At 42.4% G+C, this 23,561-nt stretch overlaps 2 protein-coding genes and 22 non-coding genes across 26 annotated transcripts in view; 23 read left to right on the forward strand and 1 right to left on the reverse strand.

Annotated features, from left to right (window-relative positions):
- Positions 1-81: 81 nt before the first annotated feature.
- Positions 82-8,183, forward strand: fbxl5 (F-box and leucine-rich repeat protein 5). Of its 2 annotated transcripts, XM_068318447.1 has the most exons (11): positions 82-172; positions 890-1,105; positions 3,370-3,465; positions 3,652-3,847; positions 4,199-4,384; positions 4,522-4,647; positions 4,779-4,933; positions 5,024-5,106; positions 5,307-6,026; positions 6,467-6,615; positions 6,951-8,183. In XM_068318447.1, the coding sequence occupies exons 1-11, from the start codon at positions 89-91 to the stop codon at positions 7,025-7,027; spliced, it is 2,088 nt and encodes a 695-aa protein (XP_068174548.1). In that variant the 5' UTR covers positions 82-88; the 3' UTR covers positions 7,028-8,183. The 2 variants fall into 2 exon arrangements, with proteins under 2 accessions (XP_068174548.1, XP_068174547.1); XM_068318446.1 differs by having other exon boundaries at positions 6,467-8,183.
- cc2d2a (coiled-coil and C2 domain containing 2A) overlaps positions 7,974-23,561 on the reverse strand; it is a 64,216-nt gene continuing 48,628 nt past the window's right edge. For both annotated transcript variants that reach the window (XM_068318445.1, XM_068318444.1), the window contains 8 exons: positions 10,647-10,850; positions 10,466-10,555; positions 10,262-10,375; positions 10,006-10,140; positions 9,805-9,927; positions 9,661-9,719; positions 9,397-9,574; positions 7,974-9,261 (listed from right to left, as the gene is read on the reverse strand). In XM_068318445.1, coding sequence (XP_068174546.1) covers positions 9,076-9,261; positions 9,397-9,574; positions 9,661-9,719; positions 9,805-9,927; positions 10,006-10,140; positions 10,262-10,375; positions 10,466-10,555; positions 10,647-10,850 — 1,089 coding nt within the window. In that variant the 3' untranslated portion in view covers positions 7,974-9,075. The remainder of the gene's footprint in view (positions 9,262-9,396; positions 9,575-9,660; positions 9,720-9,804; positions 9,928-10,005; positions 10,141-10,261; positions 10,376-10,465; positions 10,556-10,646; positions 10,851-23,561) is intronic.
- Positions 12,490-12,562, forward strand: trnav-aac (transfer RNA valine (anticodon AAC)). The gene has a single exon. It is a non-coding gene; the product is annotated as a tRNA-Val (tRNA).
- Positions 12,771-12,843, forward strand: trnav-aac (transfer RNA valine (anticodon AAC)). The gene has a single exon. It is a non-coding gene; the product is annotated as a tRNA-Val (tRNA).
- On the forward strand, positions 13,194-13,266 carry trnav-aac (transfer RNA valine (anticodon AAC)). Its single transcript has one exon. It is a non-coding gene; the product is annotated as a tRNA-Val (tRNA).
- Positions 14,028-14,100, forward strand: trnav-cac (transfer RNA valine (anticodon CAC)). Its single transcript has one exon. It is a non-coding gene; the product is annotated as a tRNA-Val (tRNA).
- On the forward strand, positions 14,725-14,797 carry trnav-aac (transfer RNA valine (anticodon AAC)). The gene has a single exon. It is a non-coding gene; the product is annotated as a tRNA-Val (tRNA).
- Positions 15,006-15,078, forward strand: trnav-aac (transfer RNA valine (anticodon AAC)). Its single transcript has one exon. It is a non-coding gene; the product is annotated as a tRNA-Val (tRNA).
- Positions 16,266-16,338, forward strand: trnav-aac (transfer RNA valine (anticodon AAC)). The gene has a single exon. It is a non-coding gene; the product is annotated as a tRNA-Val (tRNA).
- Positions 16,547-16,619, forward strand: trnav-aac (transfer RNA valine (anticodon AAC)). Its single transcript has one exon. It is a non-coding gene; the product is annotated as a tRNA-Val (tRNA).
- Positions 17,111-17,183, forward strand: trnav-aac (transfer RNA valine (anticodon AAC)). The gene has a single exon. It is a non-coding gene; the product is annotated as a tRNA-Val (tRNA).
- On the forward strand, positions 17,252-17,324 carry trnav-aac (transfer RNA valine (anticodon AAC)). The gene has a single exon. It is a non-coding gene; the product is annotated as a tRNA-Val (tRNA).
- On the forward strand, positions 17,956-18,028 carry trnav-aac (transfer RNA valine (anticodon AAC)). The gene has a single exon. It is a non-coding gene; the product is annotated as a tRNA-Val (tRNA).
- On the forward strand, positions 18,794-18,866 carry trnav-aac (transfer RNA valine (anticodon AAC)). The gene has a single exon. It is a non-coding gene; the product is annotated as a tRNA-Val (tRNA).
- On the forward strand, positions 19,499-19,571 carry trnav-aac (transfer RNA valine (anticodon AAC)). The gene has a single exon. It is a non-coding gene; the product is annotated as a tRNA-Val (tRNA).
- On the forward strand, positions 19,640-19,712 carry trnav-aac (transfer RNA valine (anticodon AAC)). Its single transcript has one exon. It is a non-coding gene; the product is annotated as a tRNA-Val (tRNA).
- On the forward strand, positions 20,062-20,134 carry trnav-aac (transfer RNA valine (anticodon AAC)). The gene has a single exon. It is a non-coding gene; the product is annotated as a tRNA-Val (tRNA).
- On the forward strand, positions 20,485-20,557 carry trnav-aac (transfer RNA valine (anticodon AAC)). The gene has a single exon. It is a non-coding gene; the product is annotated as a tRNA-Val (tRNA).
- trnav-aac (transfer RNA valine (anticodon AAC)) lies at positions 21,182-21,254 on the forward strand. Its single transcript has one exon. It is a non-coding gene; the product is annotated as a tRNA-Val (tRNA).
- trnav-aac (transfer RNA valine (anticodon AAC)) lies at positions 21,887-21,959 on the forward strand. The gene has a single exon. It is a non-coding gene; the product is annotated as a tRNA-Val (tRNA).
- On the forward strand, positions 22,028-22,100 carry trnav-aac (transfer RNA valine (anticodon AAC)). The gene has a single exon. It is a non-coding gene; the product is annotated as a tRNA-Val (tRNA).
- Positions 22,450-22,522, forward strand: trnav-aac (transfer RNA valine (anticodon AAC)). Its single transcript has one exon. It is a non-coding gene; the product is annotated as a tRNA-Val (tRNA).
- On the forward strand, positions 23,155-23,227 carry trnav-aac (transfer RNA valine (anticodon AAC)). Its single transcript has one exon. It is a non-coding gene; the product is annotated as a tRNA-Val (tRNA).
- Positions 23,296-23,368, forward strand: trnav-aac (transfer RNA valine (anticodon AAC)). The gene has a single exon. It is a non-coding gene; the product is annotated as a tRNA-Val (tRNA).

A 23,561-nucleotide genomic window follows, 5' to 3' on the forward strand; every position in this document is an offset into this window, starting at 1 on the left:
TCAGGGTTAGGAAAGCGTGGTCACGTGACTTACGTACACAAATTGTGTCAGATCCAGCGCAGATGACGCACTGGGCTTCAGTGTGAAAATGGCTCCTTTTCCTGACGAGGTGGATGTCTTTACTGGGCCTCACTGGCGAATGAAGCAGCTGGTGGGCCTGTATTGTGAAAAGGTATGTAAACACAAACGTTTTTGGTTGTTTTGGAGTCTAACAGATCTATGAAGGTGGTTGACCGTCGGACAGGTGAATACCAGGTAGCTTGTCAGTCTATAGCAATCAGAATTGACTCAGTCGAAGCTGTTCAACTATCGGATTATTGTCTCAACATTCCTCTAGGAGTGTTTGGAAGTTCAGTGCGTCGACATGAGAACGTAAAATAAGCGTTGTAATTGATTTTAAACCCGAATGTTGGCTCATGTCTTGGCTTTCTTTTGGTTAAACTCTCCATAGCCCATCCTTAAACCAGCTAAGTCTTGCTAGCTGGTTTAGGTTGCTAACTGTTAGCTTAACTTGTGCGCAAGAAATTTTGTTACTTGAAATTGTATAACAAAAAGTTACCTATCGTACGACAAACTGTATGCAATGTAGGGATTATTTAAACTAATGTTAGATACCCTCTGCTAGCGATATTAGCTAATTTCGGATGGAGTTGCTAACGCAAGCTAACGTTGCGTTACTGTTTCAATGTAGTGATAGTTGTCTCCGTTTTAGTTCTCTGTCGTGCATGAGCTTTGATTCAGTACTGTGTTGAATGACGGAAGTCTGCAAATATCTGATTACCTGGTATCGGTGTTACACCCATATAACCGTGTAATACTCATCACGTGGATTTCAGTATTAAACATGCAGGCGTTACATCATACATCAATGTTTGTTGTTTCTCCACAGCTTTCAAAAACCAATTTCTCCAACAACAATGATTTCCGGTCGTTTCTTCAGTCACTATGTGCAACCTTTAAGGAGTTCAAGATGCATGAACAAATTGAGAATGAATACATCATCGGTCTGTTGCAGCAGCGCTGCTGCACAGTGTACAATGTGCACTCTGACAACAAACTCTCCGAGATGTTATCCCTCTTTGAAAAGGGGTTGCACAGCGTGAAGGTAAATATGCCGTGTTTATTGTTATACCATGGCTGTGTATTGCACGTCTTTCACATTTATCGTTTTTAACTTGAGCTGGACAGAAACAAGACCTTTTGGTTATGGTTGAATTCTGATTTTATATAGTTAACTGAAATTTGGCTGATTGATGCTTAGTGTTGGGTAGCACCTTTGTACAAAAAGGATTTGTAAGATTGCAATGCCAGCAGCATTGAAAGTAATATCTTTAATTATACATTTTACTTGAAAAGATGGAAAATATTGTGAATGTATGTCTGGTCTGAGGTAATCAACAATAATATTCTGTAGCAGATTTTCACATCCATTTTCAAAAATTGTCTAAAATTATGTTTTGTCACAAACATGTTGGGCTAGGGCTTAAGGTTTTGTTCATGGCATTTAAAGTAAGAGGATCCAGAGAAATTGTGTAATAATGGCAAAATTGTTTCTTGAACTGTTGAACAAGAAAGAAGAGTCATTGGTGTGACTCAGGATGCAGGAAAACCCAAATTAACAAGTGACCTTTCCAGAATGAAGCAATTGATTCAAACTTCTGCTTTGCTTTAGAGATAGATAAGAGATACTGTATACTTTATTGATCCCAGTCGGGTAAATTTTTGCACACTCTAGACCAGTGGTTCTTAACCTTGTTGGAGGTGCCGAACCCTGCTGGTTTCAGATGCTCACTCACCGAACTCTTCTTTAGTAAAAAAAACTTTTTTTTTTCAAATTTAAGACATACAGTATTTTTCACACTATAAGGCACAATGGATTATAAGGTGCACCTTCAATGAATGGCCTATTTTTTAAAAAAAATTTCATACATAAATCGCACTGGATTATAAAGCGCGCTGGATTATAAAATGCGCTGGATTATAAAGCGCGCTGGATTATAAAGCGCGCTGGATTATAAAGCGCGCTGGATTATAAAGCGCGCTGCATTATAAAGCGCGCTGCATTATAAAACGCACTGGATTATAAAACGCATCTGAGAACTCATCTTCAATGAATGGTCTATTTTAAAGCTTTTTTCATTTTATAAGGCACATTGGATTATAAGAAATTGAGAAAATTAAAGGCTTTTTGGTGTGGAAAATACTGTATATGTTTCACTGGTGTATTTAATGAATTGTGCATTAATGTCACCTTTTTCAAAGAACAAAACCAAGACAGTGCATGAACTCACATAAAATTACCTACCTGCAAATCAGCGTGACTTCTGCTGTTGTTACTGAGAGACCAGTTCAGATATGTGTGGCTTCACCTTGGCTAGTGCTACTCTTATGTCATTTTCACAGCAAAGTCTGTTTCTTTTTTTTCCCATGCAGCTTAAGGAAGTGTTTCTTTATTTTTGCCAGTGCGAGACTAGAGTTGCTCAACTTGACATTGCAAATCATGCAGGACGCTGACTCCCATCACGTTCCGTTATACTGTACATGTAAATTCACGTTGCATATATTCGTCCGACCACTTTCTTTTTTTACTCAACATAGTTACTATGAATTAAAATATGAAGAAAGCAATCGGATGACGTACCATCATGACAGGCATAAATCGACTACTAAGTGCGCAAAATCCCATGTAGCACAGGTAGGCTGATCGATGTAACGTCACGTGATCACCTGCAGCCAGTGATGGCTAAGGGGGGCGTGTCATCACGAAATGACACGATGTGTTAAACGTACACAGCGATTCGTGTATGTTCAGCCGACAAAAGACGATGTGTCAAAACACCCGACACATCGTGTCAAGACAAAACATCATTTCGGGTGTTTTGTCTTGACCTCCGTCTCCACCGTCTTCCTGAGACCGACTCACTGAACCCCTAGGGTTCAATCGAACCCAGGTTAAGAACCGCTGCTCTAGACCACATTTTTTAGTTCAATCGCATGCATATATAGTGTGCACAGGCCCATAAGACACACACACGCACACAGGCGGCCTGTAGGGCTGGGGGGAATCGAACCGCCATTCCTGCGATCATTGGACGACCTGCTCTACCAATTGTGCCACTGCCACCCTTTGCTTTACAAAACATAAATAATACAACTTTTCTTTTGACCTGAGATCATGTGCTCTCCAATTTTTTACAAGATATTATGACGTCTCAAGGTTATAAATTACAATCTCCATGTCAAATGTTTAACCACTAAAAATAGCAGTTTGGCAATTTAGTTAAGGATCAAACTGAGATGTTGTCAGGAATGTAGAGGAGTTTCGACTGTTTTTAAGAGTTTCCATTCATTTTTCATTATGTCTTTTAGAGTGAATGTGAGCAGTTAAATTATGCTCAACAGCTGAAGGAGAGATTGGAGGCGTTTACACAAGACTTTCTGCCACACATGAAGGAAGAAGAAGAGGTATAAGATATTAAAATCTCTTCAATTGTTTGTTTCCATTAGTTAAGTACTTTAAGTACTGGTAAGTTATATTCATAACCAGAGCAAAAAAAAAAAAGATAAAGGAATCAAATTCGGGAAGTGTTTGCTCATAGACCCAGTGAATTGCAGTGTTGTGAGGTGTTTAAAAGGAGAGATCTTCTGCAGGTGTTCCAGCCAATGCTCATGCAGTACTTCTCCTATGAGGAGCTCAAGGACATCAAGAAACAGGTCATAGCACAGCACTGCAGCCAACAGCAGTGGGACTGTGCCAATGTGGTGCTCAAGGGCTTCAGTTTGTGGAGTCAAGCAGAGGAGCTGCAGAAAGCCTTCAAATATGCCGACCACGAGAAGACAGACTATGGTTAGTAAGCATGTTATTAAATGTCTGAACTATTTTCATACAAGTAAAAGCTGGTTAGTTATTTGAGGAAGTCCGTCAACATCCATGAACAAAGGTTTTTATTCACAGGCTTTTACATCAGCTGGAAAAGGACAGATAGATAGATAGATAGATAGATACTTTATTAATCCCTGAGGAAATTGCATGTTGCCAGTGCCATTGAAATGTCTCTTGGTCCCAATAATCAGGATGCCGACACAAAATGTCTTTTGTCTGTGCCATAGCAGTGTTCTGTTTAGGTAGTTGTCATGTTATTTGTAGGAGTTTTTCATCATTTTGGCCTGTTTAAAGTTGTTTTTGTCCTCTTGTCAGAACTGGAAAAGGACAGAAACTCTTCAACCCACATCACCCAACTTCCTACAGAAATCATGCTGAGGCTATTCCACTATTTAGGCCCTGAAGATCTGTGTCGCTGCAGTCAGGTGTGCAGCTCCTGGTCTGAGTTGGCAAAGACGGGCTCTCTCTGGAGGCATCTCTACCCTGTCCGTTGGGCTAGAGGTAAGCTGCTGACAGCTGCTGACCAACAAAACAAAAACGTTTCTTGGCTCAATATTCCTCTGAAAATTACTACATTGTATTGATTTACATCTGTCTTTGAGATTGGTGCTAATCAATGTGTGATATCTTGAAAAAAGGTGATTATTATAACGGCCCCCCTGGTGATCTGGACCAGGACCCAGATGAAGAGTGGGTGAAGAGTCGGCAGAATGAGGGTCGAGCCTATCAGGAATGGGACGAGGATGCTGATGTTGATGAGTCTGGTGAGGTTTTGTCTTAAGTTAATGCATTCCCCAATCCTAAACCAACATGTCGCGTACTTTTAGTCCAAGATTAAAATTAGTTCTAAATAGGAGCTTAGTCAACTGTTATTCTTTTTCCATTTTCTTTAAAGATGTATCGGGTCACACACATGGCTCCCTGGCAATTAGCACTGCTAAGCGAGAGAAGAGGCTTCTACATGGGATCATCCAAAACCTTCTGCCAGTCGTGGGTTCATCTGTCAAGTCGATTGTTCTGGCATTCAGTTCTACAGTCTCCAGTAAAATGGTATTCATCATAAAGTTACAACTGGTTGTAGTCACACAGTACCTGAAGGTCAGGATCAGTCTAAAGTGTCATTTATTTGTAATTTTTTAGGTGCGACAGATCCTCAGTTTGTGCCCCAACATTACTCATCTGGACCTGACCCAGACTGATGTAACAGATTTTGCATTTGACAGGTAAAATTAAAGGCGATAGAAAAGTACCCACCAAGTCATATTTGATTATTTACAATGTTTATTAGATTATTGATGCTTTTATGAACTGAGTCCAAAAAAAATTAAGATTATTTACATATGTATAATGCCTATCAGTGTTGTTTTCATGTAAAGGAATGGCAGTACTAATCAGCATGTTCTTGTCATCATCCTTTTTTTAGCTGGTTGTCTTTCGGCGCCTGTTTGTCTCTGGAGCACCTGGATCTGTCTGGTTGTGAGAAGATTACTGATTACACCTTGAGGAAGCTCTCAGTCGGGCTGGGTGACCTCACGTCTTCCACCTCTTCTGATAAACGCTCATACCGGCGAGCCAAGCTCTTCAAAAGCGTCCCGCTGCCCATTGCTCTCATGGAAGAGAAAAACCTGGATACAGTTGCGCGGAAGCGACAGGCCATCATTTTCAAGCAAGGAACTGGCCGTTGGGGTGCTGCCGCATCCCCCACACAAGTGTGGGTCTTGGACTCGTCAGACCTGGCTGATATTGAGGATGCTGCAGAGTGGAGCCGTCGTGATTGGATGCCTCTCTCTGGAACAGAAAACTTTGTAGAGACTCAGCTTGTGGGCGGTTCGTGCTGTTGCAGGAGGAGCAGCAGGCGTGGGCACAGGACTGGCTCCAGCGCCTCGTATTTGCATCAGCAGTATGCCATGTCAGGGGAAATATTTTGTGGTCACTCCACCTGCTGCACTAGTGACATAGCCCTTAGAACTTTTGCAGGGCCTCAGTGCGAGTCAGGAACCAGCACTGCAGAGTTTCGGACTAAATGCTCCTTGCTAGGGGGCCTGCAGTGTCATGAACAGAGGACTAACCCGTCAAAAGCGAAACGCTCTTTGAGATTTCTCAGTCTCTCTGGGTGTTATCAAGTCACAGATCTGGGCTTGAGGTAAAGTTACTGCGTTGGGTTCTTCACAAAATGGTCAAACATATCAGTTACACTTTTACCATGTACTTCAGCAACAGGCCTGGGTATTCGGTTAGTAAGCCCTTAAACTGCTATGTTGCTGTTAAATGGGTTCCATGACATTTTGTAAGTTTGTATTGATGCAGTTTCAAACAACATTTAGTCTTAAGGTGAAGCACACACAGAAGATGGTGTAATAATATGAGTGGATGTCAATTGTGCAAGCAGTGCCACTTATCTTGGTAAACGCCTCCCTGTAACCTTTCTCACGTACGCAGTTTGGGTGAGATCCAGTGTGAGTGGTTTCACGTGGTAGATTTCATTATTTACAGGGTTGCCTTTATCAGTTTAGGACCAGAGTTGACTCGTGTTAGTGTTCTTGTAGATATTCCTGTAGTGAGGTTGCACTGTGTGTGTTTCAGGGCTCTGTCACAGCGTGGAGGACTTCCTGTCCTGGAGCATCTCAACTTGTCCGGCTGTCTCTTCGTCACTGAGGTGGGGCTGCAGGAGCTGGTGTCAGCCTGTCCTTCCCTCAATGACGAACACTTTTATTACTGCGATAATATCAATGGTAACACACTCGACGGGGTCCTCTTCCCTCTCAGACACTCATTTATATGCATTGATGATCTAATAAGGTGCTTTGCAAATATACTGTAAATTCTATGTTGTAGAAACTATCGTGTGATTAGTCCTGTTTGTGTCAAACATGACTTACCCCACTTTTATAGGATGTGTCATAGTGTAAGTAACATATGCTACTGTGGTGGAAGGTAAGTGAGCATTACAGTAGCCAGTATGATGCCTTCAGTAGTCCCTGATCAGTCTCTTTATCAATTAATTTGCAGTGTGATAACTGATGGTTGAAGTTTCAGGAGGTGACCACTGTTTGGTGTTTGTCTCCAGGTCCTCATGCAGACACGGCCAGTGGCTGCCAGAACCTGCAGTGTGGTTTCAGGGCCTGCTGTCGCTCTGGAGAGTGATCCTAATCACACCATGACTCCCAAAATTTCACGTCTCCTTGTTATTGCACTTTATTCTGGAAATACCGGTTGATGTATTTTGTGTCCCTAAAACTGTTTCTGCATTAAACTGTAATTTTCCTCCCTTATTTCCATCTATATTACATGTAAATAATCTTAAAAAAAGGAGAACATAATGGATAAGGTAGTTGATTTGAAGTGTCTGAAAAGGTGCATTCTGGTTCCATTTTTGGATTTGACAAATCAAATATGAGAGAGCAGTGTAGTAACACCAAGTACGTGGGGTTAATCCCATTTCTTCTACAGAAACTCACTGTCCTGGCTTGATTGTTCCAACCCTGCAGTAGTTAGATGGTCCAATCAACGAGGAAGTTTTACTTGACCTATTAGTAAGTTCATCATTCACAGAGGTGAATTGTTAGATGCCTTCCTTTAGATTGAAGCCGACTGTTGTGGATGGCTGTCCTGATGTTGATGGTTATCAGTCAGATTAATCAACATGTTCCTTCATGATGGTGTTCACCATTGACTGAGTTACTGACAAGTCAGCTGGCTTTTAAATATAGAAACTGTTACATTATTCAGTTACATTGAATTTTTTGCCAGGATTAGTGATGCCAGATATTCGTATTCACCAAATCAAGTTTTTTTTAAAATTATTATTGGTCATTACACTCCAAATCTAAGGATGAAAAGAATGGGCCACTGTCCATAGAAGGACTTGAATTCTGCCAACAACAAAGGAGGTCGATACCCTGAAGGGGACTCAGAGTAATGATCCTCAGACGGGGAGACGTCTGTGAACTTGGGTCAGGTTTCAGTCGATGGTTTTTCACCTTTAATCATTCTCTTGCAGGATCTTTGCTTGTTCATTAGTCTTGCATGAGGAGCTCGACTGGAAATGTACAATTGATAAACAGAACAATAAAGATGGGGCTGTGAGCTCTGTTGTCTGTCATTTTTAAGTATTCTGTGAATGCATTTGAGCAAAATGGAACGCTTACAATTGGGAAATACTAATGTCCTAATTCATTTGAACAGTAGGAAACATCTCATAGTCTGGTACCCTGAGCCACCGGATAATGACACCCATTTGTACATTCTAATGCAATTCAATACAACAGCTCTGCAATAAATCTTATTTTTGTGAAACTAATCTTGTTTTTGTGTTTCTTTTAAGCTGCTGGGATTTACTTTAGTATATTTTGAGTGTTGTGCAGTTTTTACATTCTGACTGTGGATGTATTGATGAACTACAGTACCATAAATGGATTTAAATACAGTGCAACAGTAAGGATTAGCTGACATTTTTTAGCTCCAAATTCAAAGCACCTGTAAAGCCCAAAATTAAGAGTTCAAGTTCAAGATATTTAATTCAAGGGAATAGGTTTGGATTGGCTGTACAGATAAAATGCAGCAGATAATATCAGCTTTATTAATCCCCAATGGGAAAGTGTCCACTGTAGTGTTGGACTATGTTGTTAATCACATGCATAGTACATATGTGTACAGGCCTGTGACGCATGCTCTCTCTCTCTCACACACACACACACACACACACACTAAATGAATGCATGCTTGCAGATGAGAGGCAGAGCGGCGGGCAGCTCTTTCATGGTGCCCCAATGAGCAACTTTAAAGGGGGCGGTGCCTTGCTCAAGAGCACCTTGGCAGTGCTTAGGAGGTGAACTGGCACCTCTCCACTGCCAGTTCACCGACATGGGTCTTGAGCCAGCCCCCCTCCAGTCCACAGCCCAAGACTTAGTGGACTGAGCTACTGTCACCCCAGACATTACCAGATATACACTGTATTTTTTCTGTAATAATTCTGCTCTGCTACTGTGACACCTAAATTTCCCAGTTTGGGATAAATATCTATCTATCTATCTATCTATCTATCTATCTATCTATCTATCTATCTATCTATCTATCTATCTATTCCTTAGATGTACAGTACAATATTGTGCAAACAGATGAAGTTAAGTTTCTACATTTGTCATGTTAAAGCTAATTTACGTGCAAAAGTAATGCTATGAACGTCTCTTGTATCACATGCGCATGAGTGACGCCAGGTACAGCCACACAGACAGGACGTTATTAGGGTAGGGGTGCACATACACAGCAAGGGCAAATTCCACGTTTGATGCCTGAACAAGGTGAACCCCAGTGCTGTGCACTGCCTCTATGATGGGCCGGATCTCAGAGAATGGTAGATGCAGGGGGAATCCAGAAATCTAAAGAAGAAAAAAAATATTAGTGATTTTTTTTTTAACGTGATAACACAAAGTGTTTTCTGCCAGTTGAAATAAGTGATTCATAAATGATCACATCTTGTGGTGACTGACAGACCCCTACATTTAATTTCTTACCCTGTAGTCTCCCAACAGGCTCTGTAACTCAGCATGGTGAACCTCAGCCATGTCGTTCTCCCCGATCTGCTCCAATTTGGGCAAGAACTGTTTCAATGTGGTGATACAGTAGCGGTTCCAGCGGGTTGGGTTACGAGGCCGCCATTCCATGATCTTGTCCTTCAGGATCTTCTCTATCCTACAGAGAGCAAGGCGGTTACTGGGTTTTATCTGGAGTGGAAAGGCAGTTTGACAAATAAAGTCAAAGTGAAAATCAAGACTCACCTGTCCTGAAGCTCTGCTGCAGCAGCTCTGTCTGTGCGCCGATATACCAGTTTCTCTGGCTAAAGAAAAGCAGAAGAGACACGGATAACAGGAAGCCTACAAGTGAACGTTAAATAATATTATGCAGAAATGTTGGACACTCACTTGTACACTTCCCAGTCCTGGGCAAAAGAAGGACCGGGAGAAGAACGGCTTCCACAAATCGGCTTTGGTGATGTCAAAAGTCATCATCATTGGCGATTTATATTCTTGAATATTTAGCCACACCTGAATTAGAATGCAGAAAACATTTAATCTGCTGTGAGAGAAGAACTTGAATGTCGTGGTTTTCCTTTCTTTACTCACATTATCGGCATTAACCAATGAGCCAACTGTGTGCAGTGGGCAGAACGTGTCATACTGTCCATAGTGCTGACCGCTGCTGGGATTCCAGATCAGGTAGCGGCCTTGCTCATAAGTCAAGACATATACTGTGGGTCCCTAGGAGAGACAAAGAACAGTCAGTGCAGCTGCAGAAAAATACTGCATATAGGGACACGGTTACGACAGAGATCGTCACACACTTGAAATATTTGTAGGTTTGCAAATAATTGTGACACACCTCTGGTATAGCAGTGCCAATTACGAGCCAGGCCTGCTTGTTCATAGACAGGAAATAGTTGCACAAAAGGACGGCATGTTCTTCCTCGTCTCCAGCCAGGAGGGTCAGGAATTGCTGTGATCAAAAACAGATTAACAGAAGAAACTGTTAAATGGGTGTTTCCCTCCATTTCCAAATCCAAAACGTCCCTGAGAATTCTCTCACATTACAGGTACTCCAAAGATCACAGTTGCCAGAAAAGGAAACCCTATCTTGCAGGGATGGGATGAGTGACACAAATCGGGCAACCAGGGCCTGGAAGAGGGAGGATGGAATCAGACTGTCAATATATTATGTTCAATCACACCCTCTCACTGCATTTTTAAAAAAAAATCAATCAACTGACTGTGGTCTCCAGGGGGTTATTGGGGAATGCATCCAATAACTCCTGCGGTGGGTTCAGTGGTCGAATGTATCGCGTGATGAAGATTGACATCCCATTTAGGTCTGTGACGGTTGTAAAACAGGGCCGGTCTGGGTACGCCTGAGCTGCATCTCTCTCAAATTTGTCTGCAGCTTGCAGCAAATACTCATCCTCTTGGCTGTCAAACTGGACAAAAAGGGTCAAGGTCAGAATAGAGGCCAACACTATGTCAAAAGACCTGTATGATTTAGAAAACATGTAGTGAACAAAGTGAATAAAATACAAGTGTTACCTTCATTTCCTTTATCTAGCACATGCAGCAAAGCATAAGTAAATAAGTGACACAGAAGAACAAAAACAAATGAGTACAAAATAAAGCTCTGATACTTAATCACATACTTAATACAGCAAGAGCAGCTATTATTTTAAAGGAAGTGACAATTTCTGCTAACGGATGTAGAAAAATTCACCCAAAACATACAATATTATCATTATCATTTAATGTCCAGGCTGGTGGCCTGAAGTCCTGACCCAACACGTCCATTAACGTTTGAACGTGTTGGAATATGTATGAAACCTTTGCAGGTTACTCAGACTATATATTAATTTCAGAATGTGTGTTGAGGGACTTCTTCATGGTTTCTGTAGTGTAGTGGTCATCAAGTTTGCCTAAGATGCAAAAGGTCCCGTGATCGAGACGGGTAAAGACAAGATTTACTTATCACACCTCATTCACCCCATCAATTCAAAATTTTCTGCATACACGATGCAATTACAAAGACAGGGAAATTGTCACCAAAATGTGCACAAAATACACCTTCCACAAAGTAAATGGACATTCCATTCAGACAGTACCTCAATTTTCTTTGTTGCTTGCTTCTACTGTTTCGTCATAACTTACAGTCCCTTCCTTCGTGCAAGACAGCTGTTTGTAACACACTCAAACTGTATAGTCCTTGAACTTGCGCAATTTCTTGCTATGTAGATCTCAAATACAACCACTGCCGCTGCATCAAGTTAAAAATATGTGATTCAACATGTCCATGAAGGACTGAACGTGTTGGAATGAGTATGAGACCTTTGCAGGTAACTCAGACTATATATTACTTTCAGCATGTGTGTTGAGGGACTTCTTCATGGTTTCTGTAGTGTAGCGGCTATCACATGCGAAAGGTCCCTGGTTCGACACCAGGCAGAAACAAGTCTTTTCTGCCTCTGTTCCTTTAATCAAGAACAATCTGCAGCTCAGCAACATGGAAGTCACCAGTTGTTTCTGTAGTGCAGTGGTCATCACGTTTGCCTAACACGCAAAACTTCCCTGGTTCAAAACCAGGCAGAAACGAGTATTTCTGCTTCTAATCCTATCATCAAGAAACATCTGCAGTTCACCGACATGGATATTGACAGTTGTTTCTGTAGTGTAGTGGTCATCACATGCCTAACACGCAAAAGGTCCCTTTGTTCGAAACCAGGCAGAAAAAAGTCTTTTCTGCCTCATTTCCTCACAATCGAGAACCATCTGAGGCTCAGCAAGATGTAAGTTACAACTTGTGTCTGTAGTGTAGTGGTCACCACGTTTGCCTGACACGCAAAAGGTCCCTGGTTTGAAACCAGACAGAAAAAGGTATTTTCTGCCTCATTTCCGATAGTCAAGAACAATCTGCAGCTTAGAACGATACAAGTTGTTTCTGTAGTGTAGTGGTCATCACATTTGCCTAACACTCAAAAGGTCCTTGGTTCGACACCAGGAAGAAACAAGTCTTTTCTGCCTCATTTCCCATAATCGAGAACAATCTGAGGCTCAGCAAGATACAAGTTGCCAGTTGTTTCTGTAGTGTAGTGGTCATCACGTTTGCCTAACACGCAAAAGGGCCCTGGTTCAAAGCCAGGCAGAAACAAGTATTTCTGCCTCTAATCCTATAATCAAAAACCATCTGCAGTTCACCAACATGGATATTGACAGTTGTTTCTGTAGTGTAGTGGTCATCAAGTTTGCCTGACACACAGAAGGACCCTGGTTTGGAACCAGGCAGAAACAAGTCTTTTCTGCCTCATTTCCCATAATCGAGAACAATCTGAGGCTCAGCAAGGTACAAGTTGCCAGTTGTTTCTGTAGTGTAGTGGTCATCACGTTTGCCTAACACGCAAAAGGTCCCTGGTTCGAAACCAGGCAGAAACAAGACTTTTCTGCCTCTAATCCTACAATCAAAAACCATCGGCAATTCACCAACATGGATATTGCCAGTTGTTTCTGTAGTGTAATGGTGATGAAGTTTGCCTAACACGCAAAAGATCCCTGGTTTGAAACCAGGCAGAAATAAGTCTTTTCTGCCTCTAATCCTATAATCAAGAACCATCTGCAGTTCAGCAAGATGCAAGTTACTAGTTGTTTCTGTAGTGTAGAGGTCATTACATCTGCCTGACAAGCAAAAGGTCCCGGGTTTGAAAACAGACAGAAACAAGTCTTTTCTGCCTCATTTCCGATAATCAAGGACAATCTGAAGCTCAGCAAGACAGAAGTTGCCTCTTGTTTCTGTAGTGTAGTGGTCATCACGTTTGCCTAACATGCAAAAGGTCCCTGGTTCGAAACCAGGCAGAAACAAGTCTTTTCTGCCTCTAATCCTACAATGAAAAACCATCTGCAATTCACCAACATGGATATTGCCAGTTGTTTCTGTAGTGTAATGGTGATGAAGTTTGCCTAACACGCAAAAGGTCCCTGGTTTGAAACCAGGCAGAAATAAGTCTTTTGTGCCTCTAATCCTATAATCGAGAACAATCTGGGCCTCGGCAAGATACAAATTGCCATTTGTTTCTGTAGTGTAGTGGTCATCACATTTGCCTTACAAGGAAAAGGTCCCTGGTTCAAAACCTGTGTACAAAATACAACCTTCCACAAAGTAAATGGACATTCCATTCAGACAGTACGCTTGCTTCTCCAGTTTCATCATAACTTACAGTCCCTTCCTTTGTGTTTTCTGTCTCATGAATCTCTTTAAAATAAAGTTGAGCTGTAATCTCTTTAAAATAAGGTTGAGGCGTAAAAGTGTTTTTAGATCTTTCTTACTGTTGTTTTTCTTTGGACGAAGCAAGAGTCCTGGAACTAGTATTGGCCCATCTCAACAAATGGATGAATTTGTGCAAGACAGCTCTTTGTAACACACTCAAACTGTGTAGTCCTTCAACTTGCGCAATTTCTTGCTACATAGATCTCAAACACAACCACTGCCGCTGCATCCAGTTAAAAATATCTGACTCAACATGTCCATGAAGGACTGGATGTGTTGGAATGAGTATGAGACCTTTGCAGGTGACTCAGACTATATATTAATTTCAGCATGTGTGTTGAGGGACTTCTTCATGGTTTCTGTAGTGTAGCGGCTATCACATTCGCCTCACACGCGAAAGGTCCCTGGTTCGACACCAGGCAGAAACAAGTCTTTTCTGCCTCTGTTCCTTTAATCAAGAACAATCTGCAGCTCAGCAACATGGAAGTCACCAGTTGTTTCTGTAGTGCAGTGGTCATCACGTTTGCCTAACACGCAAAACTTCCCTGGTTCAAAACCAGGCAGAAACGAGTATTTCTGCTTCTAATCCTATCATCAAGAAACATCTGCAGTTCACCGACATGGATATTGACAGTTGTTTCTGTAGTGTAGTGGTCATCACATGCCTAACACGCAAAAGGTCCCTTTGTTCGAAACCAGGCAGAAAAAAGTCTTTTCTGCCTCATTTCCTCACAATCGAGAACCATCTGAGGCTCAGCAAGATGTAAGTTACAACTTGTGTCTGTAGTGTAGTGGTCACCACGTTTGCCTGACACGCAAAAGGTCCCTGGTTTGAAACCAGACAGAAAAAGGTATTTTCTGCCTCATTTCCGATAGTCAAGAACAATCTGCAGCTTAGAACGATACCAGTTGTTTCTGTAGTGTAGTGGTCATCACATTTGCCTAACACTCAAAAGGTCCTTGGTTCGACACCAGGCAGAAACAAGTCTTTTCTGCCTCATTTCCCATAATCGAGAACAATCTGAGGCTCAGCAAGATACAAGTTGCCAGTTGTTTCTGTAGTGTAGTGGTCATCACGTTTGCCTAACATGCAAAAGGGCCCTGGTTCAAAGCCAGGCAGAAACAAGTATTTCTGCCTCTAATCCTATAATCAAGAACCATCTGCAGTTCACCAACATGGATATTGACAGTTGTTTCTGTAGTGTAGTGGTCATCAAGTTTGCCTGACACACAGAAGGACCCTGGTTTGGAACCAGGCAGAAACAAGTCTTTTCTGCCTCATTTCCCATAATCGAGAACAATCTGAGGCTCAGCAAGGTACAAGTTGCCAGTTGTTTCTGTAGTGTAGTGGTCATCACGTTTGCCTAACACGCAAAAGGTCCCTGGTTCGAAACCAGGCAGAAACAAGACTTTTCTGCCTCTAATCCTACAATCAAAAACCATCGGCAATTCACCAACATGGATATTGCCAGTTGTTTCTGTAGTGTAATGGTGATGAAGTTTGCCTAACACGCAAAAGATCCCTGGTTTGAAACCAGGCAGAAATAAGTCTTTTCTGCCTCTAATCCTATAATCAAGAACCATCTGCAGTTCAGCAAGATGCAAGTCACTAGTTGTTTCTGTAGTGTAGAGGTCATTACATCTGCCTGACAAGCAAAAGGTCCCGGGTTTGAAAACAGACAGAAACAAGTCTTTTCTGCCTCATTTCCGATAATCAAGGACAATCTGAAGCTCAGCAAAACAGAAGTTGCCACTTGTTTCTGTAATGTAGTGGTCATCACGTTTGCCTAACACGCAAAAGGTCCCTGGTTCAAAACCAGGCAGAAACAAGTCTTTTCTGCCTCTAATCCTACAATCAAAAACCATCTGCAATCACCAACATGGATATTGCCAGTTGTTTCTGTACTGTAATGGTGATGAAGTTTGCCTAACACGCAAAAGGTCCCTGGTTTGAAACCAGGCAGAAACAAGTCTTTTCTGCCTCTGTTCCTTTAATCAAGACCAATCTGCAGCTCAGCTACATGCAAGTCACCAGTTGTTTCTGTAGTGCAGTGGTCATCACGTTTGCCTAACACGCAAAACTTCCCTGGTTCAAAACCAGGCAGAAACGAGTATTTCTGCTTCTAATCCTATCATCAAGAAACATCTGCAGTTCACCGACATGGATATTGACAGTTGTTTCTGTAGTGTAGTGGTCATCACATGCCTAACACGCAAAAGGTGCCTTTGTTCGAAACCAGGCAGAAAAAAGTCTTTTCTGCCTCATTTCCTCACAATCGAGAACCATCTGAGGCTCAGCAAGATGTAAGTTACAACTTGTGTCTGTAGTGTAGTGGTCACCACGTTTGCCTGACACGCAAAAGGTCCCTGGTTTGAAACCAGACTGAAAAAGGTATTTTCTGCCTCATTTCCGATAGTCAAGAACAATCTGCAGCTTAGAACGATGCAAGTTGTTTCTGTAGTGTAGTGGTCATCACATTTGCCTAACACTCAAAAGGTCCTTGGTTCGACACCAGGCAGAAACAAGTCTTTTCTGCCTCATTTCCCATAATCGAGAACAATCTGAGGCTCAGCAAGATACAAGTTGCCAGTTGTTTCTGTAGTGTAGTGGTCATCACGTTTGCCTAACACGCAAAAGGGCCCTGGTTCAAAGCCAGGCAGAAACTAGTATTTCTGCCTCTAATCCTATAATCAAGAACCATCTGCAGTTCACCAACATGGATATTGACAGTTGTTTCTGTAGTGTAGTGGTCATCAAGTTTGCCTGACACACAGAAGGACCCTGGTTTGGAACCAGGCAGAAACAAGTCTTTTCTGCCTCATTTCCCATAATCGAGAACAATCTGAGGCTCAGCAAGGTACAAGTTGCCAGTTGTTTCTGTAGTGTAGTGGTCATCACGTTTGCCTAACACGCAAAAGGTCCCTGGTTCGAAACCAGGCAGAAACAAGACTTTTCTGCCTCTAATCCTACAATCAAAAACCATCGGCAATTCACCAACATGGATATTGCCAGTTGTTTCTGTAGTGTAATGGTGATGAAGTTTGCCTAACACGCAAAAGATCCCTGGTTTGAAACCAGGCAGAAATAAGTCTTTTCTGCCTCTAATCCTATAATCAAGAACCATCTGCAGTTCAGCAAGATGCAAGTCACTAGTTGTTTCTGTAGTGTAGAGGTCATTACATCTGCCTGACAAGCAAAAGGTCCCGGGTTTGAAAACAGACAGAAACAAGTCTTTTCTGCCTCATTTCCGATAATCAAGGACATTCTGAAGCTCAGCAAAACAAAAGTTGCCACTTGTTTCTGTAGTGTAGTGGTCATCACGTTTGCCTAACACGCAAAAGGTCCCTGGTTCTAAACCAGGCAGAAACAAGTCTTTTCTGCCTCATTTCCCATAATCGAGAACAATCTGAGGCTCAGCAAGATACAAGTTGCCAGTTGTTTCTGTAGTGTAGTGGTCATCACGTTTGCCTAACACGCAAAAGGGCCCTGGTTCGACACCAGGCAGAAACAAGTCTTTTCTGCCTCATTTCCCATAATCGAGAACAATCTGAGGCTCAGCAAGATACAAGTTGCCAGTTGTTTCTGTAGTGTAGTGGTCATCACGTTTGCCTAACACGCAAAAGGGCCCTGGTTCAAAGCCAGGCAGAAACAAGTATTTCTGCCTCTAATCCTATAATCAAAAACCATCTGCAGTTCACCAACATGGATATTGACAGTTGTTTCTGTAGTGTAGTGGTCGTCAAGTTTGCCTGACACACAGAAGGACCCTGGTTTGGAACCAGGCAGAAACAAGTCTTTTCTGCCTCATTTCCCATAATCGAGAACAATCTGAGGCTCAGCAAGGTACAAGTTGCCAGTTGTTTCTGTAGTGTAGTGGTCATCACGTTTGCCTAACATACAAAAGGTCCCTGGTTCGAAACCAGGCAGAAACAAGACTTTTCTGCCTCTAATCCTACAATCAAAAACCATCGGCAATTCACCAACATGGATATTGCCAGTTGTTTCTGTAGTGTAATGGTGATGAAGTTTGCCTAACACGCAAAAGATCCCTGGTTTGAAACCAGGCAGAAATAAGTCTTTTCTGCCTCTAATCCTATAATCAAGAACCATCTGCAGTTCAGCAAGATGCAAGTCACTAGTTGTTTCTGTAGTGTAGAGGTCATTACATCTGCCTGACAAGCAAAAGGTCCCGGGTTTGAACACAGACAGAAACAAGTCTTTTCTGCCTCATTTCCGATAATCAAGGACAATCTGAAGCTCAGCAAAACAGAAGTTGCCACTTGTTTCTGTAGTGTAGTGGTCATCACGTTTGCCTAACACGCAAAAGGTCCCTGGTTCAAAACCAGGCAGAAACAAGTCTTTTCTGCCTCTAATCCTACAATCAAAAACCATCTGCAATTCACCAACATGGATATTGCCAGTTGTTTCTGTAGTGTAATGGTGATGAAGTTTGCCTAACACGCAAAAGGTCCCTGGTTTGAAACCAGGCAGAAACAAGTCTTTTCTGCCTCTGTTCCTTTAATCAAGACCAATCTGCAGCTCAGCAACATGGAAGTCACCAGTTGTTTCTGTAGTGCAGTGGTCATCACGTTTGCCTAACACGCAAAACTTCCCTGGTTCAAAACCAGGCAGAAACGAGTATTTCTGCTTCTAATCCTATCATCAAGAAACATTTGCAGTTCACCGACATGGATATTGACAGTTGTTTCTGTAGTGTAGTGGTCATCACATGCCTAACACGCAAAAGGTCCCTTTGTTCGAAACCAGGCAGAAAAAAGTCTTTTCTGCCTCATTTCCTCACAATCGAGAACCATCTGAGGCTCAGCAAGATGTAAGTTACAACTTGTGTCTGTAGTGTAGTGGTCACCACGTTTGCCTGACACGCAAAAGGTCCCTGGTTTGAAACCAGACAGAAAAAGGTATTTTCTGCCTCATTTCCGATAGTCAAGAACAATCTGCAGCTTAGAACGATGCAAGTTGTTTCTGTAGTGTAGTGGTCATCACATTTGCCTAACACTCAAAAGGTCCTTGGTTCGACACCAGGCAGAAACAAGTCTTTTCTGCCTCATTTCCCATAGTCGAGAACAATCTGAGGCTCAGCAAGGTACAAGTTGCCAGTTGTTTCTGTAGTGTAGTGGTCATCACGTTTGCCTAACACTCAAAAGGTCCCTGGTTCGAAACCAGGCAGAAACAAGACTTTTCTGCCTCTAATCCTACAATCAAAAACCATCGGCAATTCACCAACATGGATATTGCCAGTTGTTTCTGTAGTGTAATGGTGATGAAGTTTGCCTAACACGCAAAAGATCCCTGGTTTGAAACCAGGCAGAAATAAGTCTTTTCTGCCTCTAATCCTTTAATCAAGAACCATCTGCAGTTCAGCAAGATGCAAGTCACTAGTTGTTTCTGTAGTGTAGAGGTCATTACATCTGCCTGACAAGCAAAAGGTCCCGGGTTTGAAAACAGACAGAAACAAGTCTTTTCTGCCTCATTTCCGATAATCAAGGACAATCTGAAGCTCAGCAAAACAGAAGTTGCCACTTGTTTCTGTAGTGTAGTGGTCATCACGTTTGCCTAACACGCAAAAGATCCCTGGTTTGAAACCAGGCAGAAATAAGTTTTTTCTGCCTCTAATCCTATAATCAAGAACCATCTGCAGTTCAGCAAGATGCAAGTCACTAGTTGTTTCTGTAGTGTAGAGGTCATTACATCTGCCTGACAAGCAAAAGGTCCCGGGTTTGAAAACAGACAGAAACAAGTCTTTTCTGTCTCATTTCCCATAATCGAGAACAATCTGAGGCTCAGCAAGATACAAGTTGCCAGTTGTTTCTGTAGTGTAGTGGTCATCACGTTTGCCTAACACGCAAAAGGGCCCTGGTTCGACACCAGGCAGAAACAAGTCTTTTCTGCCTCATTTCCCATAATCGAGAACAATCTGAGGCTCAGCAAGATACAAGTTGCCAGTTGTTTCTGTAGTGTAGTGGTCATCACGTTTGCCTAACACGCAAAAGGGCCCTGGTTCGACACCAGGCAGAAACAAGTCTTTTCTGCCTCATTTCCCATAATCGAGAACAATCTGAGGCTCAGCAAGATACAAGTTGCCAGTTGTTTCTGTAGTGTAGTGGTCATCACGTTTGCCTAACACGCAAAAGGGCCCTGGTTGAAAACCAGGCAGAAACAAGTATTTCTGCCTCTAATCCTATAATCAAGAACCATCTGCAGTTCACCAACATGGATATTGACAGTTGTTTCTGTAGTGTAGTGGTCATCAAGTTTGCCTGACACACAGAAGGACCCTGGTTTGGAACCAGGCAGAAACAAGTCTTTTCTGCCTCATATCCCATAATCGAGAACAATCTGAGGCTCAAAAAGGTACAAGTTGCCAGTTGTTTCTGTAGTGTAGTGGTCATCACGTTTGCCTAACACGCAAAAGGTCCCTGGTTCGAAACCAGGCAGAAACAAGACTTTTCTGCCTCTAATCCTACAATCAAAAACCATCGGCAATTCACCAACATGGATATTGCCAGTTGTTTCTGTAGTGTAATGGTGATGAAGTTTGCCTAACACGCAAAAGATCCCTGGTTTGAAACCAGGCAGAAATAAGTCTTTTCTGCCTCTAATCCTATAATCAAGAACCATCTGCAGTTCAGCAAGATGCAAGTCACTAGTTGTTTCTGTAGTGTAGAGGTCATTACATCTGCCTGACAAGCAAAAGGTCCCGGGTTTGAAAACAGACAGAAACAAGTCTTTTCTGCCTCATTTCCGATAATCAACTACAATCTGAAGCTCAGCAAAACAGAAGTTGCCACTTGTTTCTGTAGTGTAGTGGTCATCACGTTTGCCTAACACGCAAAAGGTCCCTGGTTCGAAACCAGGCAGAAACAAGACTTTTCTGCCTCTAATCCTACAATCAAAAACCATCTGCAATTCACCAACATGGATATTGCCAGTTGTTTCTGTAGTGCAGTGGTCATCACGTTTGCCTAACACGCAAAACTTCCCTGGTTCAAAACCAGGCAGAAACGAGTATTTCTGCTTCTAATCCTATCATCAAGAAACATCTGCAGTTCACCGACATGGATATTGACAGTTGTTTCTGTAGTGTAGTGGTCATCACATGCCTAACACGCAAAAGGTCCCTTTGTTCGAAACCAGGCAGAAAAAAGTCTTTTCTGCCTCATTTCCTCACAATCGAGAACCATCTGAGGCTCAGCAAGATGTAAGTTACAACTTGTGTCTGTAGTGTAGTGGTCACCACGTTTGCCTGACACGCAAAAGGTCCCTGGTTTGAAACCAGACAGAAAAAGGTATTTTCTGCCTCATTTCCGATAGTCAAGAACAATCTGCAGCTTAGAACGATGCAAGTTGTTTCTGTAGTGTAGTGGTCATCACATTTGCCTAACACTCAAAAGGTCCTTGGTTCGACACCAGGCAGAAACAAGTCTTTTCTGCCTCATTTCCCATAATCGAGAACAATCTGAGGCTCAGCAAGGTACAAGTTGCCAGTTGTTTCTGTAGTGTAGTGGTCATCACGTTTGCCTAACACGCAAAAGGTCCCTGGTTCGAAACCAGGCAGAAACAAGACTTTTCTGCCTCTAATCCTACAATCAAAAACCATCGGCAATTCACCAACATGGATATTGCCAGTTGTTTCTGTAGTGTAATGGTGATGAAGTTTGCCTAACACGCAAAAGATCCCTGGTTTGAAACCAGGCAGAAATAAGTCTTTTCTGCCTCTAATCCTTTAATCAAGAACCATCTGCAGTTCAGCAAGATGCAAGTCACTAGTTGTTTCTGTAGTGTAGAGGTCATTACATCTGCCTGACAAGCAAAAGGTCCCGGGTTTGAAAACAGACAGAAACAAGTCTTTTCTGCCTCATTTCCGATAATCAAGGACAATCTGAAGCTCAGCAAAACAGAAGTTGCCACTTGTTTCTGTAGTGTAGTGGTCATCACGTTTGCCTAACACGCAAAAGATCCCTGGTTTGAAACCAGGCAGAAATAAGTTTTTTCTGCCTCTAATCCTATAATCAAGAACCATCTGCAGTTCAGCAAGATGCAAGTCACTAGTTGTTTCTGTAGTGTAGAGGTCATTACATCTGCCTGACAAGCAAAAGGTCCCGGGTTTGAAAACAGACAGAAACAAGTCTTTTCTGTCTCATTTCCCATAATCGAGAACAATCTGAGGCTCAGCAAGATACAAGTTGCCAGTTGTTTCTGTAGTGTAGTGGTCATCACGTTTGCCTAACACGCAAAAGGGCCCTGGTTCGACACCAGGCAGAAACAAGTCTTTTCTGCCTCATTTCCCATAATCGAGAACAATCTGAGGCTCAGCAAGATACAAGTTGCCAGTTGTTTCTGTAGTGTAGTGGTCATCACGTTTGCCTAACACGCAAAAGGGCCCTGGTTCGACACCAGGCAGAAACAAGTCTTTTCTGCCTCATTTCCCATAATCGAGAACAATCTGAGGCTCAGCAAGATACAAGTTGCCAGTTGTTTCTGTAGTGTAGTGGTCATCACGTTTGCCTAACACGCAAAAGGGCCCTGGTTGAAAACCAGGCAGAAACAAGTATTTCTGCCTCTAATCCTATAATCAAGAACCATCTGCAGTTCACCAACATGGATATTGACAGTTGTTTCTGTAGTGTAGTGGTCATCAAGTTTGCCTGACACACAGAAGGACCCTGGTTTGGAACCAGGCAGAAACAAGTCTTTTCTGCCTCATTTCCCATAATCGAGAACAATCTGAGGCTCAGCAAGGTACAAGTTGCCAGTTGTTTCTGTAGTGTAGTGGTCATCACGTTTGCCTAACACGCAAAAGGTCCCTGGTTCGAAACCAGGCAGAAACAAGACTTTTCTGCCTCTAATCCTACAATCAAAAACCATCGGCAATTCACCAACATGGATATTGCCAGTTGTTTCTGTAGTGTAATGGTGATGAAGTTTGCCTAACACGCAAAAGATCCCTGGTTTGAAACCAGGCAGAAATAAGTCTTTTCTGCCTCTAATCCTTTAATCAAGAACCATCTGCAGTTCAGCAAGATGCAAGTCACTAGTTGTTTCTGTAGTGTAGAGGTCATTACATCTGCCTGACAAGCAAAAGGTCCCGGGTTTGAAAACAGACAGAAACAAGTCTTTTCTGCCTCATTTCCGATAATCAAGGACAATCTGAAGCTCAGCAAAACAGAAGTTGCCACTTGTTTCTGTAGTGTAGTGGTCATCACGTTTGCCTAACACGCAAAAGATCCCTGGTTTGAAACCAGGCAGAAATAAGTTTTTTCTGCCTCTAATCCTATAATCAAGAACCATCTGCAGTTCAGCAAGATGCAAGTCACTAGTTGTTTCTGTAGTGTAGAGGTCATTACATCTGCCTGACAAGCAAAAGGTCCCGGGTTTGAAAACAGACAGAAACAAGTCTTTTCTGTCTCATTTCCCATAATCGAGAACAATCTGAGGCTCAGCAAGATACAAGTTGCCAGTTGTTTCTGTAGTGTAGTGGTCATCACGTTTGCCTAACACGCAAAAGGGCCCTGGTTCGACACCAGGCAGAAACAAGTCTTTTCTGCCTCATTTCCCATAATCGAGAACAATCTGAGGCTCAGCAAGATACAAGTTGCCAGTTGTTTCTGTAGTGTAGTGGTCATCACGTTTGCCTAACACGCAAAAGGGCCCTGGTTCGACACCAGGCAGAAACAAGTCTTTTCTGCCTCATTTCCCATAATCGAGAACAATCTGAGGCTCAGCAAGATACAAGTTGCCAGTTGTTTCTGTAGTGTAGTGGTCATCACGTTTGCCTAACACGCAAAAGGGCCCTGGTTGAAAACCAGGCAGAAACAAGTATTTCTGCCTCTAATCCTATAATCAAGAACCATCTGCAGTTCACCAACA

This window comes from Antennarius striatus, chromosome 7, assembly GCF_040054535.1.
Source record: "Antennarius striatus isolate MH-2024 chromosome 7, ASM4005453v1, whole genome shotgun sequence".
Taxonomy (NCBI): Eukaryota; Metazoa; Chordata; class Actinopteri; order Lophiiformes; family Antennariidae; genus Antennarius; species Antennarius striatus.

What these genes read in the sequence shown, in the direction of transcription:
- fbxl5 (XM_068318446.1), top strand. Translation starts at nt 89, where the DNA reads ATGGCTCCTTTTCCTGACGAGGTGGATGTCTTTACTGGGCCTCACTGG. An exon ending in TGGGCCTGTATTGTGAAAAG is followed by an intron (nt 173 to 889) that starts GTATGTAAACAC and finishes GTTTCTCCACAG; the next exon opens with CTTTCAAAAACCAATTTCTC. An exon ending in ACAGATTTTGCATTTGACAG is followed by an intron (nt 5,107 to 5,306) that starts GTAAAATTAAAG and finishes TCCTTTTTTTAG; the next exon opens with CTGGTTGTCTTTCGGCGCCT.